Source organism: Tigriopus californicus, chromosome 1 (genome assembly GCF_007210705.1).
Source record: "Tigriopus californicus strain San Diego chromosome 1, Tcal_SD_v2.1, whole genome shotgun sequence".
Taxonomy (NCBI): Eukaryota; Metazoa; Arthropoda; class Copepoda; order Harpacticoida; family Harpacticidae; genus Tigriopus; species Tigriopus californicus.
In genome coordinates, this window is record NC_081440.1 from 1551714 (window position 1) to 1570336 (window position 18623).

General features: G+C 41.5%; 7 protein-coding genes across 8 annotated transcripts; 2 read left to right on the forward strand and 5 right to left on the reverse strand.

Moving 5' to 3' along the window:
- The first annotated feature begins 131 nt into the window (after positions 1-131).
- Positions 132-1569, forward strand: LOC131885991 (protein SEC13 homolog). Its single transcript, XM_059234198.1, has 4 exons — positions 132-269; positions 340-613; positions 699-1133; positions 1199-1569. Exons 2-4 carry the CDS (start codon positions 365-367, stop codon positions 1490-1492), a joined length of 978 nt encoding a protein of 325 aa, XP_059090181.1. The 5' UTR covers positions 132-269; positions 340-364; the 3' UTR covers positions 1493-1569.
- LOC131886026 (6-phosphofructo-2-kinase/fructose-2,6-bisphosphatase 4-like) lies at positions 1560-2900 on the reverse strand. Its single transcript, XM_059234242.1, has 4 exons — positions 2579-2900; positions 2247-2456; positions 1983-2164; positions 1560-1915 (listed from the first exon to the last, which is right to left on the reverse strand). The coding sequence occupies exons 1-4, from the start codon at positions 2898-2900 to the stop codon at positions 1823-1825; spliced, it is 807 nt and encodes a 268-aa protein (XP_059090225.1). The 3' UTR covers positions 1560-1822.
- LOC131885946 (uncharacterized) lies at positions 2813-15798 on the forward strand. 2 transcript variants are annotated; one of them, XM_059234168.1, is made up of 10 exons: positions 2813-2953; positions 13273-13395; positions 13461-13551; positions 13678-13879; positions 14394-14451; positions 14527-14812; positions 14871-15085; positions 15146-15438; positions 15497-15581; positions 15649-15798. In XM_059234168.1, the coding sequence occupies exons 1-10, from the start codon at positions 2951-2953 to the stop codon at positions 15796-15798; spliced, it is 1506 nt and encodes a 501-aa protein (XP_059090151.1). In that variant the 5' UTR covers positions 2813-2950. The 2 variants fall into 2 exon arrangements, with proteins under 2 accessions (XP_059090151.1, XP_059090142.1); XM_059234159.1 differs by lacking the exon at positions 2813-2953 and adding an exon at positions 12672-13210.
- On the reverse strand, positions 3768-6069 carry LOC131886044 (transmembrane protein 11-A, mitochondrial-like). The gene is made up of 3 exons (XM_059234266.1): positions 5952-6069; positions 4157-4377; positions 3768-4100 (listed from the first exon to the last, which is right to left on the reverse strand). The coding sequence occupies exons 1-3, from the start codon at positions 5975-5977 to the stop codon at positions 3811-3813; spliced, it is 537 nt and encodes a 178-aa protein (XP_059090249.1). The 5' UTR covers positions 5978-6069; the 3' UTR covers positions 3768-3810.
- LOC131885961 (probable proline--tRNA ligase, mitochondrial) lies at positions 4263-5990 on the reverse strand. The gene is made up of 2 exons (XM_059234179.1): positions 5685-5990; positions 4263-5548 (listed from the first exon to the last, which is right to left on the reverse strand). Exons 1-2 carry the CDS (start codon positions 5918-5920, stop codon positions 4378-4380), a joined length of 1407 nt encoding a protein of 468 aa, XP_059090162.1. The 5' UTR covers positions 5921-5990; the 3' UTR covers positions 4263-4377.
- On the reverse strand, positions 7676-11472 carry LOC131886018 (uncharacterized). Its single transcript, XM_059234229.1, has 4 exons — positions 10892-11472; positions 8633-8813; positions 8303-8569; positions 7676-8233 (listed from the first exon to the last, which is right to left on the reverse strand). Exons 1-4 carry the CDS (start codon positions 11069-11071, stop codon positions 8040-8042), a joined length of 822 nt encoding a protein of 273 aa, XP_059090212.1. The 5' UTR covers positions 11072-11472; the 3' UTR covers positions 7676-8039.
- Positions 15738-17914, reverse strand: LOC131885936 (pentatricopeptide repeat-containing protein 1, mitochondrial-like). The gene has a single exon (XM_059234147.1). The coding sequence runs from the start codon at positions 17720-17722 to the stop codon at positions 15836-15838; it is 1887 nt and encodes a 628-aa protein (XP_059090130.1). The 5' UTR covers positions 17723-17914; the 3' UTR covers positions 15738-15835.
- Positions 17915-18623: the final 709 nt, after the last annotated feature.

Sequence of the window (18623 nt, forward strand, 5' to 3'; positions counted from 1 at the left end):
GTGAATAAATTATGCTTAAACCATATTGATCTTGGTCAGTAGAAAAAAGTCTTGAGACCAGATTTCCTCTTACTATTGAGAGGTTTCGGGTGGCGACTAATCCTCATTCCGCCCATCTCATGGCTGAATTGGCTAAGGATAGATTACTGCCCAACCCATCGTGACGTGGAGGAACAATCAAGACTTCATCAACAGTCAGTCGACCAAGTCCTGAAGATTCACTTGGAACAATTGTAAGCCCCCGAATCGACCTCATCTTCTTATACCAGGTAAGTCATTGCATGATATCAGACTTTGTAACTCCATTGAACAATCCACGTTTTATGCTTGTTCCTCTAGATTGTATTGTGTCGTTGCTCTCATCATGGTGAGTTTGGAATCAACGGTGGACACCGGTCACGACGAGATGATCCATGATGCTGCCATGGATTATTACGGACGCAAATTGGCCACGTGCTCCTCGGATCGATCGGTCAAGATCTTCGAGATGTCCGAAAATGGCGTTCAAACCCTCGTGGCCGATCTCAAAGGCCATGAAGGGCCAGTGTGGCAAGTGGGTTGGGCCAACCCCAAATATGGAACCATTTTGGCATCTTGCAGCTACGATCGAAAAGTAACCAAGTTTTAGATGAAAAATGAGTGGCATTGCAGGGTTGATGGATGGATGAAAACGTTGTCCCATGGCATTTTTGCTCTAGGTAATCCTATGGCGCGAGGATTCACCGGGTCGTTGGAATCGATTGTATGAATACACTGGACACGATTCCTCGGTTAATTCGGTCTCTTGGGCGCCTCATGAGCTAGGTCTAGCCTTGGCGTGTGGATCGTCGGATGGAGCCATCTCCATTTTGACCTATATCGATTCGGCCAATAATTGGAAGGCGGAAAAAATCCCCAACGCCCACACCATTGGGTGCAACGCGGTATCTTGGGCGCCTTATTTGTTCCAACAAACCGAGCGCCGTTTCGTCAGTGGAGGATGCGACAATTTGGTGAAGATTTGGAAGTATGATCACAAGGAATCCAAATGGGTCGAAGAGTGCAAGCTGGAAGCTCATTCCGATTGGGTGCGAGACGTGGCGTGGGCTCCATCGTTGGGCGTGAACCGCTCCGTGATCGCATCGTGCTCTCAAGTAAGACCTCAGGCAATACCTAATGTACTGATGACTGCATGAAATGATTTCCTCTTTCAAATTAGGATCGCCGTGTAATTATTTGGAGCAATGATGGCGGCGTTGGGTCCACCTCCTGGACACCGCGGACCCTCAACACCTTTGATGATGTGGTGTGGCACGTCAGTTGGTCCGTCTCCGGTAACATGCTGGCCGTTTCCGGTGGTGATAACAAAGTAACTCTGTGGAAGGAAACCTTGGACAGCCAGTGGGTCAACATCTCAGATGTGAGCAAAGGGCAAGGTGCGAGCCAATCCTCTGGTCCTGCTCAGACAGGGACCGGCCCCCCGCTCCCTGTGGCTGCCGTGGGCTCAAGCTAAATGCCATATCCGCCCTCATGTTTTTACTCGATTCAAACAATATGTATAGATAAAAAAGAAAGACCTCTTCATAGTTAGGGTTTATTATATCTCATTTTGGCAGCTAAGCAAGCATCCATTTTCATCGTCATTTTCGACTGAGAAATAAGTAGTCCTTGAAATGCCTTGAACTGGATCAAATAGAGGCAAGCCAATGCACTCCTTGTCCCCCTTGTGACCCAATTTCACGTGGGATTGTCATTCACCAAGTTATTTGTGCTGGAACACGTTTGTCTTTTACACTTCACTTTTAATTGATCTCAGTCTTAGTAGTTGTAGTTATGTGGATTTTTAAGCAGTTGAAGCCTCAATAACTCCTTGTTCTATATGTTCAATGGGCATTCGGATGAAATCGACCACATTCTCTCCACCATCGTAGGTGACCTGAAAATCGAACGAACTCGTTGAATTTCCAATTGTTGAATTGGTTAGGTATGTGAGGATCCCATACCTGCATTATGGCATGCTGAGGAATTTTGATGTGGGGAACATCTTCCAATGGCCGTTTCAAGAGGTAACCAAAGATACAACGGAGGATCGCCTGATGAGCAACAATAATCAAATTGTCTTCCTCCTCTTCCATTTGAGCCAAAATGGGGGCTATCCGATGGCAACAATCGACATAAGATTCACCTAAGGGATCGGTAAAATATTTCTTGTCATACTAAATGGAAACGTTGCCAACTCTTCCAACTCTTCCAAAGGCAATCCTCACCTCCGGGATATCGGTAGTTCAATTTGTCTTCGTCTCTGGCTTTATACTCTTCGGGGTATTTCTTCTGTACCTCCTTGTATGTGAGGCCGTCCATATAGCCAGAATTAAGCTCATTCAGCAGAGGGGTTTCCATTTTGGGTCCTTTTATGTATTGAGCGGTCAAACCCGTGCGGCACAAAGTGCTCGTCCAGATCTTCAAGCCATCCAATGCTAGGATAATCCAAGCTAAATTTCGTCACACTGAAGTAACCGGACTTAACGCGGTAGGTTAGATGGATCCAGTGTTAAAGACAAAGGGCAAAGGTAAAGGTGGACCAGGAGTTCTTACTTACCCAAAGTGTTCATGTATTGTCCCAAGGCCTTGGCGAAGCGAGTCCCTCGAGGTGTAAGAGGCGGATCACCGCCAATGCGTTCCTGGACATTATATTCACTTTCCCCGTGACGACTGAAGAAGATGGTGCGTCCCTCTCGGGGTACGATGTGGTCGTACAGCACTGCAAATGGATCATCCGGGTCGGCACCTGACAAGGAAGGCTGGATTTGCACCTTTTCAGTGTGGTCCTTCAACGACTTGTCATCCTCTTCGTCGTCTTTATCGTTGACACACATCGTATCTTGTGGAAAACTTAGATTGGAGGGTAGCACAGAGGCCATTGTGGCCGTGGGACTTGCTCAGAACATGTTGTTGGAAATCCGACCAGATTATGGTGAGTTTCACAAAACATGTTTTGGGGTGATGTTGACCCTAGGAAATGAAGAGTCGTCAACTCCTGACCTTCTTGGCGTAGACACAATGATTCCCTCCAATGATTTCCTGATTGCAGGGGGCCGTTGGAGCGGCCAATGGCGATTTCAAAACTTCATGTCCCACCAGACAGATGGTGCTCAAACAATTTGGCCTTGGTGGTTGGCGATACCGTAATAAGTTGTCAGAGATAACACGTTCAACGCGATCGTAGCTTCATTACCTAGGATTCCTAATATGTTTTCGTTGTGTCGAGCTTCGCTTTGGCTCTTTCTCGGCTGTCGACTCCCTCCTTTGCGAGCTCGCCGAACGGCTTTCTCATTCGGCCTTTTAAGCTCTTGTCCTTGGGGAGGGGGAGGAGGGAAGGAATTTTTTCTTGAAAGCACACTAAAGAAACGTTCCTTCTTCCCCAAATACCTTTTTTATCTTATTTCTTCCCTCTAATACACCTCTAGAATCTTGAATGTCCACTCAAATTAATACCTGCAGGACAACAAAAAAGGTCTATTTACAGCTTACTTCTAGGCCGGTAGAGCCATCTTTCGACCCGTGGCCCATATTTTTGAAAGGCCAAGTCTTGTGAGAAAGTTCTCTCCTTGAGCAAGGACAGAATGTGAAGCAGCTGTTGCGAGGCAGAGCCCAACCACTCGAAGTTGCCTTAGACGATGTTCGTAACATGATTCACGGACCAGACGCAAGAGATTGATAAGTAGCATTTCTTTCGGCAACCCAGAGCCTTCCTAACATACGCAATCTTGTAACAAAGGAACTCCAGATCATTTGACTAATTTTATTAGTTGTCAAGTTTATTACAAGACATCAACTGGATTTCAACTTCCAAATTGAAAATCCCAAAGCAGAGAGAGCTAGAGTACAAGTGACAAGATTACCAGTCCTAGATGGATTTTTGATGAGAATGACTGGGCCTTTGATGGTTTGCAAGGATGTGATGGTGTTGAGAGAGGTTCGAGACAAGTTCTTCTTTTTTATTTCGACCTGGTACTGACTACATGGATCGCTTTGCCAATTCAAATAATACAATCCCCAACAGAATACCGAAGTGAGTCCCAAGGGAAACGTCAAAATTGGCCAATCGGAGAACCCTTGACCTGCAAATACGTCATTTATTCGAACCATTAGTTCAATTGCATTTCTGAATACTCACCCATGATAAAAGTGGCCAAACCAGACCCTAAGGAGACTTTCTTGATCACACGTCCTAGAGATACCCACCAGGTGATGTTTCTTCCCAAACTAGAGGGCTCGATGACGATGGTTCGACAACCCACTTGAAGAGCCTTCTCCAGTTCCATTTGGAAGATTTCCTCGCAATTGTCATTGTCGTAGACCTCTCTGATGATGGCCACGTCTCTGGGACTCAGGTCACTATAGGGAGAGATTGGGACAACGTTCTGAATTCGCCCTGTTTAAGAAGTTCTTGACAGCCTCTGGGCTAAGCATCATAGTTGTATCCGTCTCCGCCGAATATAGCTCTAACTCTGGATTATCGGCGTTGAAGAAGGTCTTGCCAAAGACCACAATGTACGGGAATCCGATCGTTTTGGCCTCGTCCAGTTTTCTGCCAATGGTGAGATTATCGCGGTCATCTAACATCACATCATTAGGTAATAGTCTGGAGTTGACATCGTCGTAAAACTCGAGGATGTCTTGGAAATGCGCATATTCTTTGCTCCCTTTCTTGGGCGCCAAGATAACTAAGGTGAAGGGGGCGATCAGTTTCGGCCATGACAATTTCGTGGGACAGGTTTGGAGGACCTCAAGCGATGCGGCAAAAATTCGTGACACCCCTAAGCCATAACAGCCCATTTCCGCGGGTATGGGTTTCCCGTTGCCCGGATTCACCATAGCTCCTAAGGACTGAGAATACCGCCGACCAAGGTAAAAGGTATGCCCGACTTCGATGCCCTTGTGCTGTTGCCATAGATGGGTTCCTTTGCATTGATCACAAGTCGGGTCCGATAGCGACGTGCTCACTTCGGCATTTTTACCCCGGTGACAAGCCCCACAAATAAGGAGATTGTCTTGTCCGATCTTGCTGGGCAATTGATATTCGTGTGACAAGTCTCCCCCCATGTTGCCACTCTTACCCACCACTTTCACAAACGGCACATTTAGAAGTTGGAAGAACTCGTTGTAGGCTTCGTTCATGGTCTCGTACGTTTCCATGGCATTCTCTTGGCTAAGATCAAAGGTGTAGAGATCTTTCATGATGAATTCTCGACTCCTGATGAGCCCGAATTTGCAGCGCATCTCATCCCGAATTTTGGGGGTAATTTGGTAAAGCTTGACCGGGAGCTCCTTGCGGGGAAGGGGGGGACCACTCCCAATCATTCGTGTGATGACTTCTTCGTGAGTGGGACTCAAGACAAATTCCCTGTCACGGCGATCTTTCACTTTCATGAGCTCTTTTCCCATCGAATCCAAACGCTCAGACTTCTCCCAAAGATGTGAGGATGTCAAGGTTGGTAGTTGTACCTTTTGGCAATCATACTTCATCATGACGGCGTCTATTAGGCCCATTAACTTGTCCATCGATCTGCGGTTCCAGGATCAAATCATTCTCATAAGTTTCAACATAATTAAAATTGTAAAATTTCAAGTCATTGCAAAGCTCAAGTGAAAGAACAAAATCAGAAACGAGAATGATTTGATTCGATCGGTTAAAAGCTTACCTCATGGCCATGGGGAGGTAGTGATACATGCCAGGCGCTTTGTCAGCCGGCTTGATAAAGCCCAAGTCCAGTAATAATCTATGGCTTACTAGTTCTGCAGTATCACCATTTTGAACTAGGTGGTTTTGCGCCCTTTGCGTTTTGGGATGATATTTGGGATCACCTTTCCGAGGCATAAAGTAACAACTCATGCGCCAACGATGTCGAATGGGCAATGATAATGATCTAGACGCCATATTGCTTCAAGAAGATCGATAGTTGCCTCACCTAGAATATCTCGACACGTCGACCATGGCTTGTATTTCAAGGAATAGATGCGTCTGGAAATGTTTCGTTTCACATAAATCCTCATGTCTATCTCATGTATGTAATCGAGACTTGAGGTTTCGTTATTCATAAACGGGGTATTGCGTTCATAAATAGATTTCAGAGTAGAGCATTTAAGTTAAACATGGGCAACTCTCTAAAGGATCAATAGGGCTAGTCAAGTAAACGCGTTCATGGACAACTGACGTTATTCCATGGAGTAAAATCAAAGACAACATGCTCAGCCAAACCGCACTGTGCATGCATTAGATTTTGACATTTTTTCCATTTTACATGCTTGTCTAGGCAATAAGCATTGTGGTATTGAGCCAATTTAATAGTGCATTCACTGATTAACACCAAACATGCTCATTTAGTAGAGTTTTGTAAATCAACTCGCTCAAAATCACTCGATTATTGAAAATTCAATGGGCGAATGGTGCGAGTTGACTGTGATGTTTGTCTTAGTTCTCTCTCCCCAAAATGCCCAAAATCAGGGTGCCGAACCACATTTTTCCTTGAATTTCCATTACTTGACATCCCCTATGGTTGCAACTTCCAAGCACAAAATTAGATGAACTCAACTGCAAAGTCCATGAGCTCATCATAATCACACTGTAACTCCAAATTTTTGCGATTTGTATCGGAGCTTTTTCTAAGCTGTCTGAATCCAAATTTATCTGCTCTATCCAAATTGCCTAACAATAGTTTCTGTTTTCCCGACCAGACGTTGAATCAGAATACAAGAACCATTTTTGTGGTCAAATCTTGCTCAAAATAGGTCAATGCTTAATGCCACCTCCAATCCTTTAGAACTAGTTTAAAATAAAGTAAATTGTACGGAAAATAAAGTTAAAAAAACTGCACTCCTATTGAGACATTGCAGAAGTAGGTGCATGATTATGTCATCTCAAATTTTGGGAGATCACTGAGGTACTTTTCAAAACAGAAGAGGTGCTAAAAAAAACAGCATACAGCATTTTTGTGCTCCTACATGTTCTTGACAACCTTTGGGTTTTACTAAGTAATGCCATATCGCAGAAAAAAATCAAATCACATTTTATTAAGGCTAAATGAATTTGTGTTTTACGGATGAAACATAAGTTTTCATTAAAATAGTACTGGGGATCAAAATGTGTTTTAGTTGATTAGTGTTTTCGTGGAATTTCTGACACGAGAGGTGATGTGATGGTAATGTAATGATGATGTGATGTAGGGCGTATTGAAATTGATCTAGATTGGATTAAGCATAAAACTCTGATCATAGTTGAATTCAGCAAAAAAATCTCAGAATTGGACTAGGCAAAGCAGTGTTTTTGTTTTTACTTTGCATTTGGATAGGGCAGACGAGTTTGGATTCAGAGTCAATTAGATTGGAAAAAATCCCTCAGATTCAGATTACAAAAAATTGGATGTCACTCCCCATGAGCTTGTCAAAATGTCAAAAATGCATGGACATTGCATTTGAATTCATCTAATTCTGTGCCCAGAACTCGCAACCATTGACCATTTAAAGAGATGCCTAAGTTTATGTCAAATCCTCTTCTCTGAAAGCTTTGTATCGCGTTTTATGTACGCAATACTCCATTCATGAAATACGAAACCTCGGGTTTCAAAAACCGAAGAAAATGAGTTAGAATCCTCATGGCCAGACAATATTTATTTTCACCGTCACAGCTGGGGAAAACAGCGGGAAAAGGGAACACCACAGAACTGGAAAAGCTCGAGTTTTGCGTTGGATTTCATCCTAAGAGGCTCTATGTTGTGCAGCATATGTAGAAAAAAAATAGAATTGCAATGAAATCTTGGGAACCACAATTTCTCTTTTTTAGGGGGCTAGGGACAATAGGAAAGTGTCTCTGAATTAAAGTTCACTTGGAAAATACTTCAACACTGAAAAATTGATTCATAATTTAATTTGCGTGTGATATTGTATTTGATACGTGTTATAAGTTGATAATCAGCACGAGCCATTTAGTCAAAAATGTTGACTGCTCCCACTTCATGGTAAATTCATGCTTGTGGAAGTGTTGTTTATTTATCAAAGTTCTAATGCTTTGTGATTTTAAGTTTATAGCTGATATAATCCCACACTCGCTCGCGGATCACTAAACATCGACCCTCAGTGCGGATATCTTGGGCCGATTTGGTCATGGAGATCACGGGACCCTTGTAACTGTATTCGCTTTTCCCGTGGATCACCATCAACTGATATCGATAGTGAAGCTCCTCCGTTTCGGGGCCTAGAATGTCAAGGACATTTTTTGAAATGTGATCGCAATCTCGAGTGCTCAACAGTGGCATTGACTCACCCAAGAACCACAACCACAAAAAGAGCTCTCCGAATCCGTCGAATGTGAAGGATTGAACCTCAAGGTAGAAGTGACGTTTGTGACTGTAAATCTCGACGAAAGGCCAGGTTTGGGTGGCATCCACATTATTTGATTTGGAGGTTTGCGTTGCTTGGGATTGACCTCTGACTTCGGTTTCCAATTGAGGGACCACCATAGTTAGATCGAGAGTGTCTCCATTGAATCTGCGGTGGCGATGATTGCTGTGCAAATGATTGAGGAGAAACTCTGGGGAGGAAATGTAATAATATCACGATGACATCCTAAGTGAAAAACGGGACTGTTGCATACCCGCTGGAAACTTCCCGGCTGACTGAAATTGCGAATTTTTAAAGTTGCAACCAATGTATGGACATGAGAGATGCGTTCCCGATGAGAACTTGGCATCTTTAGAATGGACCAAGTCGTCCTTGCCGAGGGTGCAGATTTGAAGAGCAGCATTGGCACTTGACACCCGAATGGAAAGTCCGTTCTGCAAATAATATGTTGATGTTTTTATAGAAGGTGAACATTGAGCTAGAATCAAAGTATTTGTTGATACGAAATAGACAAGAACCTTGTGATAGTTATCTTCGATCCATATTTCATGATCCCTTTCCGTTATTTGAATAAATAAGGCAGCAAATAAAGAAACAATTCTAAACTGTTGAACAAATTAAATAATCAACGGTCAAAACGTTTAGAAAAAATTAACCAAGACGGTGATTGTTTTATATGAGGAGAAATCTGCCAAAAAGGTGAATTACATTTATGGTTCCACTTTGTTTTTCTTTAAATTTGGCATTCGAAGCATGAAATTTATACAAATCGAAGCTAATAAAAGTTTGGTGCTTATTATGGACAATTAGGTATTGTTATCTATCAAAAATTGAGATACCTAATCACTGAACTCCGACAAAATATCTTGTTTTACGTCGAGCAACAAGAGTTTGAGGGTTTGGATGTCGAAAAAGCTCAACTGAGGCATTGGGAAGAAAACGAGTAAGGTTGAACCCTCTCGGATTTTAGATCGACATATGAACAACATTTTTTGCCCGAGTCCACAAATCATTAATCCGACGTCCATATAAAACCAGCGATGTTGATGGTTAGTTGGTTATAATTTATCGAAAGTATCTTAACTTCATGTTTCGGTGTTATACCAACACTTTTTATTGTGCCAAAATAACATGCATGTAAGACAATTTTGGTTCAGAGTACAATTATCGTATCTTAATTAATAAATCTTGTAGGAAAATATTTTATAAAAAAATACTAGAATCTAAAATTTCCAACCAATTTTTTCTACAATTTGGGATATAGCATATAACATGAGAGACAAGAGGGTTAGCAGTAACGAATTTGCAGCATTTTTTCCCCTTTTTTGTAAAAAGGAACTGTAACCCCTTCATAGTTTGAATGGTGTAATTGTAAGTTTTTTTTGAAAAAGAGATTATCGTAATTTGTTCCTTATTTTGATTAGAGCTCCCAAAGCAGGCTTTAATTTTTCGTCTTTTTTTCTTAGCAACTACAGGAGACTTCAATCTTTCCAAAAATCGCCAAATGCCAAGTATTACATTCAATAGCAAATACAATTGTTAGTTTGTTACAATGTATCCGGAATAGGAAACATCAGTTTTACTTGGGTCTTATCAATAATGTCACATTATGGCTATGATGAGGCAATTGTCCTGAAATATTGTTTATTTCGAGTTTAGGGAAAGTTTTTGCAACGAATTACGTTTTTCCAATTTTTCTATCTATGGTTGTACCATTAGTCACTCATTTCAGCCAAACTTACTGAAACTGTAATCCTTTCCATTTATTAGGGGACGACTCAAGTCCTGGACATTGAATTGTATTACTGGGGATTTTCGAAATTCATCAAATCGGCAACATCGTTCTGCCGAGTAAAACAGTCGTTTTTAGTTTCCAAATGGACAAATAACAGAAGCCAAAGTCGCGAGAAATTGTGCAAATAGGAAAAACTAGAAAGTCTGATTGTTGTATTAGTTTTCTAGGGCTAGTTTTGAATTAGTCAACTCTATTTCATTCAATAGCATTTTCATTTGCCTTGAACATCCTCTCAAACTAATAGCATCATGCCGAAAAAACTTTGAATTGTAGCACAAGATCTGTAAAGCAAAGTAAGAAAGACCATGTGAATTGAAAAAGTGGCAAATAACAAATAAACCCGTTTGGGGGTCTAAAATCTTATTTCCTAGTTTTCTGCACCCCTTGACACTAGTCCTAGTCCCTTATTTGCTGTCCTGAACAATTAGATCACTTCGTACGCAACATTAACAAGAATCAAGCAGACAAAATATTTTCAATGACCGCCACCATAGCTATGCTACTCGTAGTTTTAAAGTGAACAAAACCTAGTAGTAGCGTCTGACGCAACCGTTTAATTTTCATCTTTACAATTCAATCGTAAGCAAACCACTTGTTGTCAGTCTGTCAGCAAACGTGGCTATAATGATGCTATGGCTTACTGTTCGTCAATCAAAAAAAGCTTGCATCTTCGTCATTGTTATAAAACTGCAATTCTTACCACACTGCATTTCTTACCAAATCTCGAATATTGGTCAGACTAGCGTTCAACGAGCAATCGTGGAACTTGACCGAACAATTCCCATTGGAACTTTGCTGACCATTCAGTGCGGATTCGATTCGGCTGTAATTGGAACTGGTTTGCGGCCTTGGCAATGCGTTCATGGGCACCCCGATGGTGTAATACTTCTCCGACATCACTCACCGATGTCTTGCCTGGAGGTCGTCAAATTGAACACTGGATCAAGTCCAATATCTCCAAGGGTGTTTGGTGTTGTTCTGGTACTTGAAAATGGTGTTATTTAACTGGGTCAACTTATTGACCGACAACATTCGTATATGCCCCTTGTGGATCTGTGTCGATAGTGAAAGCTGTCCAATTTTTTCAGCCCTTTTACCTCAATAGAAGCGCATTCTAGACAAGTTTGGGATCTCGTTTTACAACTTGGGAGGGGATCCCACACCAGTGATTCAAGTTTGCGGGGTCTTAACCAAACCCTCGCTCGGTTATAACCGCCTCCTAGATCGGAATCCAATAATCATGCAAACCTAAAAAAGAAACCAGGTGAACTGGAGGGTGAGCAAACAAGGAAACGTGGTAAAAAAGCTGCACAAAGTTCAATTTGTTCTCCACGGATATCTGCCAAGAAAAGGTCAACTTGGACCAATATATTTCATTGTTCCATACTTTTGGTATAAGCAATAATGTGACGACCTCGGAAATATTCCAGTGTTAGGCGATCGATAAGATTAATGTAGTGCGTACGCCATAAAGCTGATATTGTCATTTCCTGCCCTTGTCTCATCATTTGTTCCCCTTTGTTCCACAATACCAACCAAAAACCCTTATTTAGTGTCGGTCCCACTGCATTATGCTTCTCCCCTCCTCGTCACCCTCGATTCCAGTTAAAATTGAACGCAGAATTTTCCGGGGAGTGGCTCCACCAGGACCCGTCGAAGGTCATCTCTAACTAACCGCGTTGTTGACCTCTCGATCTGGCTTTTTTGAAAATATATGAGTTGAATTACCTGCACCATAATTTGTATCCGAAGTTCTATTTAAAGTTGCAATAGGTTGAAACCTTTATGGAGGAAAACATGATCCTAGTTGGAAAGCGAATCCCAAGGTCCTTCATTGAACAGCGTTCATCAATATGTTGATGAGCTAATTCATCGCTTAAAACAGTGAGATGAGTGTCATAAGACAAAATGAATCCTATTTGCAAACACTTCTTAAGAAAATTGCCGAAACAATGACGTTCACTTTCCCGAACAAATCTTATAAGTATTTCAATGGTAGCTAAAGACAGAAGGTCATCCATACCTTGGTGATCCAAAGCTTACAGACATTCGAAACTGTTTGGAACAACAATTGACACTGCATTGTTTTGGTCTTTGAATCCAGCATAAACTCATTGTATTATTCGCATAATGAGAATGGCTCAAGGTCGCTACCATTGCATACTTCAAATCTTAGGTCGATCTAAACCCTTGTGTAAGAAGTTATGCCTGTTTGAAATGCACTACATAATAGGGCATAGATTATCACAAGAAGGTCAACTCATCCATTCTGTGAAGAGTTATTTATTATTTAATGAGCATTGAGAGGGCATAACTTTGAACTCAGTTATTCCATTCAAGTAAAAATTGAAGCACTGTGTCATAGTGAATTGGTCATGGAACCAGTCTCATTTTAAGATGAATACAACCCATTGCTTCGAATCGAAGTCATTAACTCTCAGCCTTAGTCTCCACGTCCAGATTCCAACCATTCATGGCTTAAACCATGAACGGAAATACAGTACTCCTTGTACTAATATAAGTATTATGTTGAAGGTTGACTCAGTCTATCTCAAAGTTGACTCCGCAGGTCCGCCTTCAAAAGTCTCTTTTTTGTAAATACGTAAGTACCCCATGGAAACATAATCTGGCCTTCAAATGTTTCAAATGTCTTCTTAAGAATATGACACGAAACTTTCAATCGTGTGGCAAAATTTGCCTTATAAAACGTGGTACTTGATTGAATTTGCCAGTTCAGACAAAACCATGTTACCTTTCCACATCTCGGTTTTCCTTGTGCTCTTGCTTGGATCAGAGATTGGAGCACTCAGGAGTCAACTTCAAGTTGATTTCTTGGATCTTTTAATCCATTCTTTCCCAAAGATGGATGTGTATATTCATACTACAAGTACCGTTCGACAAGAATTACTCCGTTCCAAGGATTTGACCATAACGTCTGATCCAGATTTCTACAACGAAAGCCAAGTCCAAATCCGAAGGGGCGTTTTTATTTTTGATTGCAACGCTCCAGAAGATATATTTACACTTTTCAATCAGGTTCTCATTCATATTTTTATGCTCTTTGATGCTCTAGATGTTGACATGTTTTTTTTTTACAGAGCCGACCAATGTTCCAATTCAAACATAACATCTTCATTGTATTTGTTCAATTTAAACCCCCGGAGAATGTCACCAGAGTTGACCGATTAGCAATTAAACGTAATCTTTTGATTATTCATCAGGTAAACTAGCGAAACTCAATCTTGTTCTTTTATGTGATTGGCAAAAGCATTTTTATCATTTTGAGGAACAAGAATATTTGCAACTGCACACAATCTTTCAATACAATAAGGATTCTCCACGACCTACCCTGACTCTTTTGGGTCTTTGGAAACGAGGTAATGATTATTTGTAGCATAATACCGATATTTCTTATCTTATAATCAAACTTTGATTGTCTTTTCGAACCGTAAACAAATAGAAAAATAAGTCATTGTCATGATTTCAGCATACTTTATGTTTAGGTTCAGAGCTACCATCTAATGGCGAGCTTTTCCCGGAGAAGTACTCAAATTTTCAAGGTCAAAACTTCACCATTTGTACCAAATTGGAAACCAGGGTCGGTCCAGTGGTGGTCAAACGTAACGAAAAAGACGAGGAGGAGTATTCTGGGACTTACCACGCTATTTTGGAAATGCATGCTCGCAAACACAATTTTAACCTCAAGTAAGTTCAGTTTTGATGAAGCCACCCTTTTCTACTGTCATCTAGAAGCAAGAGTACAAGAGGTCCCAATTTGATTTTGGGTGGCTTGAAGCTTTTGGCCATCTTCAGGGTTGGAATCAAAATGATTTTTGTGCTCCAAAATTTCGAGTTCCTAAAAGTGTTTTATACATGGTGATTTATCGTTAACAATGATGTTAGCTATCTAAAAAAACGTCAAGAGTCTCGACTAAAAGTGCGGAAAACTAGAAGATTTAAAAAGAAATATATCGAGGTAGTATATTTTTCTACGATACACATAAAAGATGTTTTGGATTCCTAAATTATTATTTTTCTTCTCATTGTTTAGTAGAATACCATAAGATAGTGAAGATAGATAAGATAATGAGAATGAAATGGCTACTCCTCCCCAATTCAAAAGAACAGTTGTCATAACTTTTAGTACCGAAAGCGAGTTTAAAAGTGGGAACGAATAGCCTCTTAGTTCAGTTATTCAACGCATCTAGTCTTTCAATAGCTACGTCCTTAAGCCGTACAATACCTCTGAAGAAATGATGTTGGACGTCGAGAATGGGGTAAGTATCTTTTTTGGAAGAAGTCTAAAGTCAGCTAGAAAATCAAAATGACGCATGTTCCATACATTGTTTCAGGTGGGCCACATGTCCATCATAATGGGCAGAACAATAGCCCGGAACGCAAGATTCGACTTCGGTTATGGGCCTCTCTTCGCATTTACCGGGACGACCTTTTACACGCAAATTCCCACTCTCAAGGCCTCTTTCTTTGGGCCCGTTGGCCCTTTGAGTTTGCGGGTTTGGATAGCGATTCTGGGTTCCCTGGCAGCCTTCATATTGACCTATGTGATTCTAATTGATGAGAACGCTTCAGATATGCTTTGGAGTGGGATCAAACTCTTGGCCATTCTTGTGGGGAAAGGTGGGCATACAAGTTGCCATCAAGTAATTACTAGTCTATGAAGGGATATGTTTTTTAGGATCCTTCCAATCACCTCAAAATCCGAGGGGCCTAGTATTAGCCTGGATATGGACGATATTTTGCTTACTCATTGGCTTGATTTACACCTCAGTGCTCATCACATACTTGACCATGCCCAGGTTTTCTTACGTACCTGACACTTGGGAGGAGTTACTGGAGTCCGATTATACCATCGTCTTCACCCAAGGCAGCAAATTTCAAGAAGCTTTTGAGGTTGAAAACTTTAGAAGGCTTCTCTTAGGCAAATTCTTATCATGTTGTTATTTTGCTCAGTCTAGTGACGAAAACTCTATTTTTGGCCAAGTATACAAGAGAGTCCAAGCTCAACAGGAGGACACAAACTTTGATCTTGGATATGGCTCTGTTCTTACAACTGCCAAAAGAATATTCCTGCTCCCGAAAAACGAAAAGGCCCTGATTTGGCATACACCAACGGCCGTTCAAGATTGGTTTACCCTACCTAACGGCAAGCAATTGTTCCACATCAGTAAAGATGTCAAAGATCTCAATAACAATGGCCACTTGATGAGGAAGAACTCTCCTTACACCGACATCATTGCCCAATTGTAGTGTGGCTTAATAACTAATTACTTGGAGTGTTTTACTTATATTCAATCTTTTCAGTGATTTGGAGATGAACAATATGGGAATGGCACACTACTTTCGGGCCATTTATTCCTATGGGCGAACCCGACCTATCGCTGAAGAAGTAACACAACTATTTCTGCTTGAGAGTTTCGATCAGGTGGACTCACATTTGCACCTTGTACTTACAGGATTTGGAACCTTTGAACCAGGTCACATTTGGATTAAAGCCTTTGCTTTTGGAACACTTTTATGGACCATTGGTGGCTTGGGGCATGGGATTATTTCTAGCGTTTATTTCCTTCTTGTATGAAATCGTGTCAAAGCGTTGCATGACGTAGGAACAAAATGATAAAGTCGTCTTTGGGCATTGACCTTTCATGAATCCGAGTGATCAATTATTCGTTTCAAATAAGGCACACCCTCATCTGCCTTTTTCATGTCTTTGTCAGTGAGATATTGCTTTAAAGGGTGTTCCAAAGGATCCATTTCGGTTTTACGGAGCCACGACTTGTAGAAATGGGCAAACTTTGTCCAATATTCAAAGCCATTCTTGACCTCGTAGTGCATGGGTTTGGGAAGTTGGTACAGGTCTTTTTCACCTCGCTCCCATTGTTTGACAAGATTCTTGAAAATTTGATTGAACTTCTCTAATGTCTTGAGCACTCTGGGATTGGGTTTGATAGCATTTCGATCCATGATTTGCATGAAAAGGAGTACATCACGGGGACTTTTTCTCATGGCAGCACCTTTTAAGAAAACGTGAAGGATCTCTATTGTTGGTTTGTAGCTGTTTTCTTCCATATCGCGTAATAGATCTAAGGCACTCACACGTGAGTCACAACACAACGCCAAATTGCCATAGGTCATGATATCAATGGAGAGCCCGAACTTATTCACAAGCTGAAGGGTATCTTTTCCATGGGCGTAGTCTTTCCTCATGGCTCGCCGTTTGATGAGTTGGTTGAAAAAGTCAATATCCGGTTTCACATCGAAGTGGCCAATCTTCTGGAGCAAGTCAGCTTCCGCTTGAACATTATCCGGAATGAGATTAAGCACCAGAGTGAATGTGATGATATCAGGCTTGATCTTTTGGCTTTTCAAGTGAGCAAAGAACCCATCCAATCCACCCAAAATGAGAAATCTGTTTTGAGGCGTCAAAAGACTTCCCAGTCCAATGACACCGTTGAGATTGGGTTTTTGGTGCAACACGTTGGGGAGATGATTTGCCTGATTGGCAACCAATTGACTTCTATCCACGGTTTGTAGTCCATTTTCGATCATTTCGCCATTGTTGGGACCAGGTTGATATTGGCTTTGAGCCTGACCAGAGTTAAGGACTTTCTGTCGATGTTCCCGTGCTTCTTCCACAGTCATGCAAGCTAAAAGTATATCATAATAAAAGCTTTGATCTCCTGCACCGCATTCCTGGGTCGCTCGAAGCAAAAGCTTATAGGAAAAACTATCAGGTCGGACTTTCTTCTTCTCCACCAATTTCCAGGCAGCAATGGCGTGTCTAAATCCGGCTTCTTTATCACTGACGCATCCATGAAGTAAGTGATTTAGTGTCTCAGAATCAATCAATACATTCTTAGTCTTCATCTCGTCCAAGATCGAGAAGGCCAGTTCCAGATCACCGCAACGACCAAAAGCTTTGAGCATATTATGATAAGTCACTTTACTCATTTGAACATTGCGCTTGGCTAGATTGAGTCTTAACTGCTTAGCTTTGGCCAAAGCATACGGTTTCTCCGAAGCATTAGCACAAGCATTGAACATGTCTGCCAGAATCCCATGGTTCCAATCCAAGCTGCGAGATACATACTCTTTGTACAGCTCATACGCTTTACGCACGTGGCCCACTTTACCGCAAGCATGAATCAGCAACCGGAAGTGGCCAACAGCTGGTTTGACGTACTCCTGTCGCATGTCGCGCTCAAGAACATTGAGCGCGCTTTTCAAATCGTTCTTGGACAAGAACTGGTGGATTTGATACAAGTAATCGGAGGGTCGCGGACGATAGGTGTCTGCAATTTTAGCCTCCATTTTATCCAACGCGTCATGGTCTTGGAACTTCTCCAAGGCTACGCCACGGTCTATGCTGGATTTGAGTATCAAACTGGCCTCTTCGGCTAGCTTGCCAAAAGTGACTTCTTGCTCGATTGGTTCTTGAGAATACCATTGTTTGGAGGCAATGTTTTGACACAGATAAGTTAATCGAAGCCCGGGAACCCGTGTCAAGGATACGGATCTAACGAGGAACATTCTGCGAGACTTGAAGGACCACGACACTTTGTCTTGAACGCTTCGTGATGCTCATCACCGGGATATCACATCTAACACAACTTTAGTCCCAGAATGTGTACAAACAATGCGGACCCTGATGCAAATCACGCAACTTCCCAATATTCCCTTTATTTTCGATGGGTTGGATTGAAGAATTGGATGATATGCATCTTGGTTAGACGATCTTGAGATGAAGGTCTAATGACGGTTAGTCATTTGCTCCAAGAATTTGCCTCATTTGATATTAATGATTGCTCTAAAACAACACAAGATCTACAAGAACCCTACATCAAGCTTTCAAAGGAATCGTCTTTGACAATGATTATTCCAAAGGCAGATTGGTAAGTTGTAAATGACCTGGCCATGTATCAAAAGGCTGAACCCTTATTTTGGTGATTCTTTCTTGTTCCGGAGACAAAAAAAATGTGGAGAAATATTTGGTTTGACGAATTTGGTTACCCTGGTGATTTAGAAATCATTCGGCCAGGGTTGGTTTACTGTCACTTTTTCAAACAACAAAATGAATTCAAGGCTACGGCAGGAAAATTGCGTGGCAACTTAGCCAGAAAATACAGTACAAGATTAACACAGGCTCTTTTACCTTCTTTCTAAACATCTACAAGGCCGGGAGGTAGATGCCTCTATTGTTCAATTGATGTTAATTTCGAACAAAAGAATCACATTTTCCTCATTGCAGTTAATTATAAAGTATGATTTAAAAGTAGATTTTGGGTCAATAGCTTGGATTAACGAATATTGTATTCCCATCACTGAGCCATTGCATGCTTCATTCAACATAAACCACTTTCTTTGGTAATTTGGGTCTAGGTCACTGAAGTAACAAAAAATGAAATTTCAATCCAGACTCTTATCCAAAACT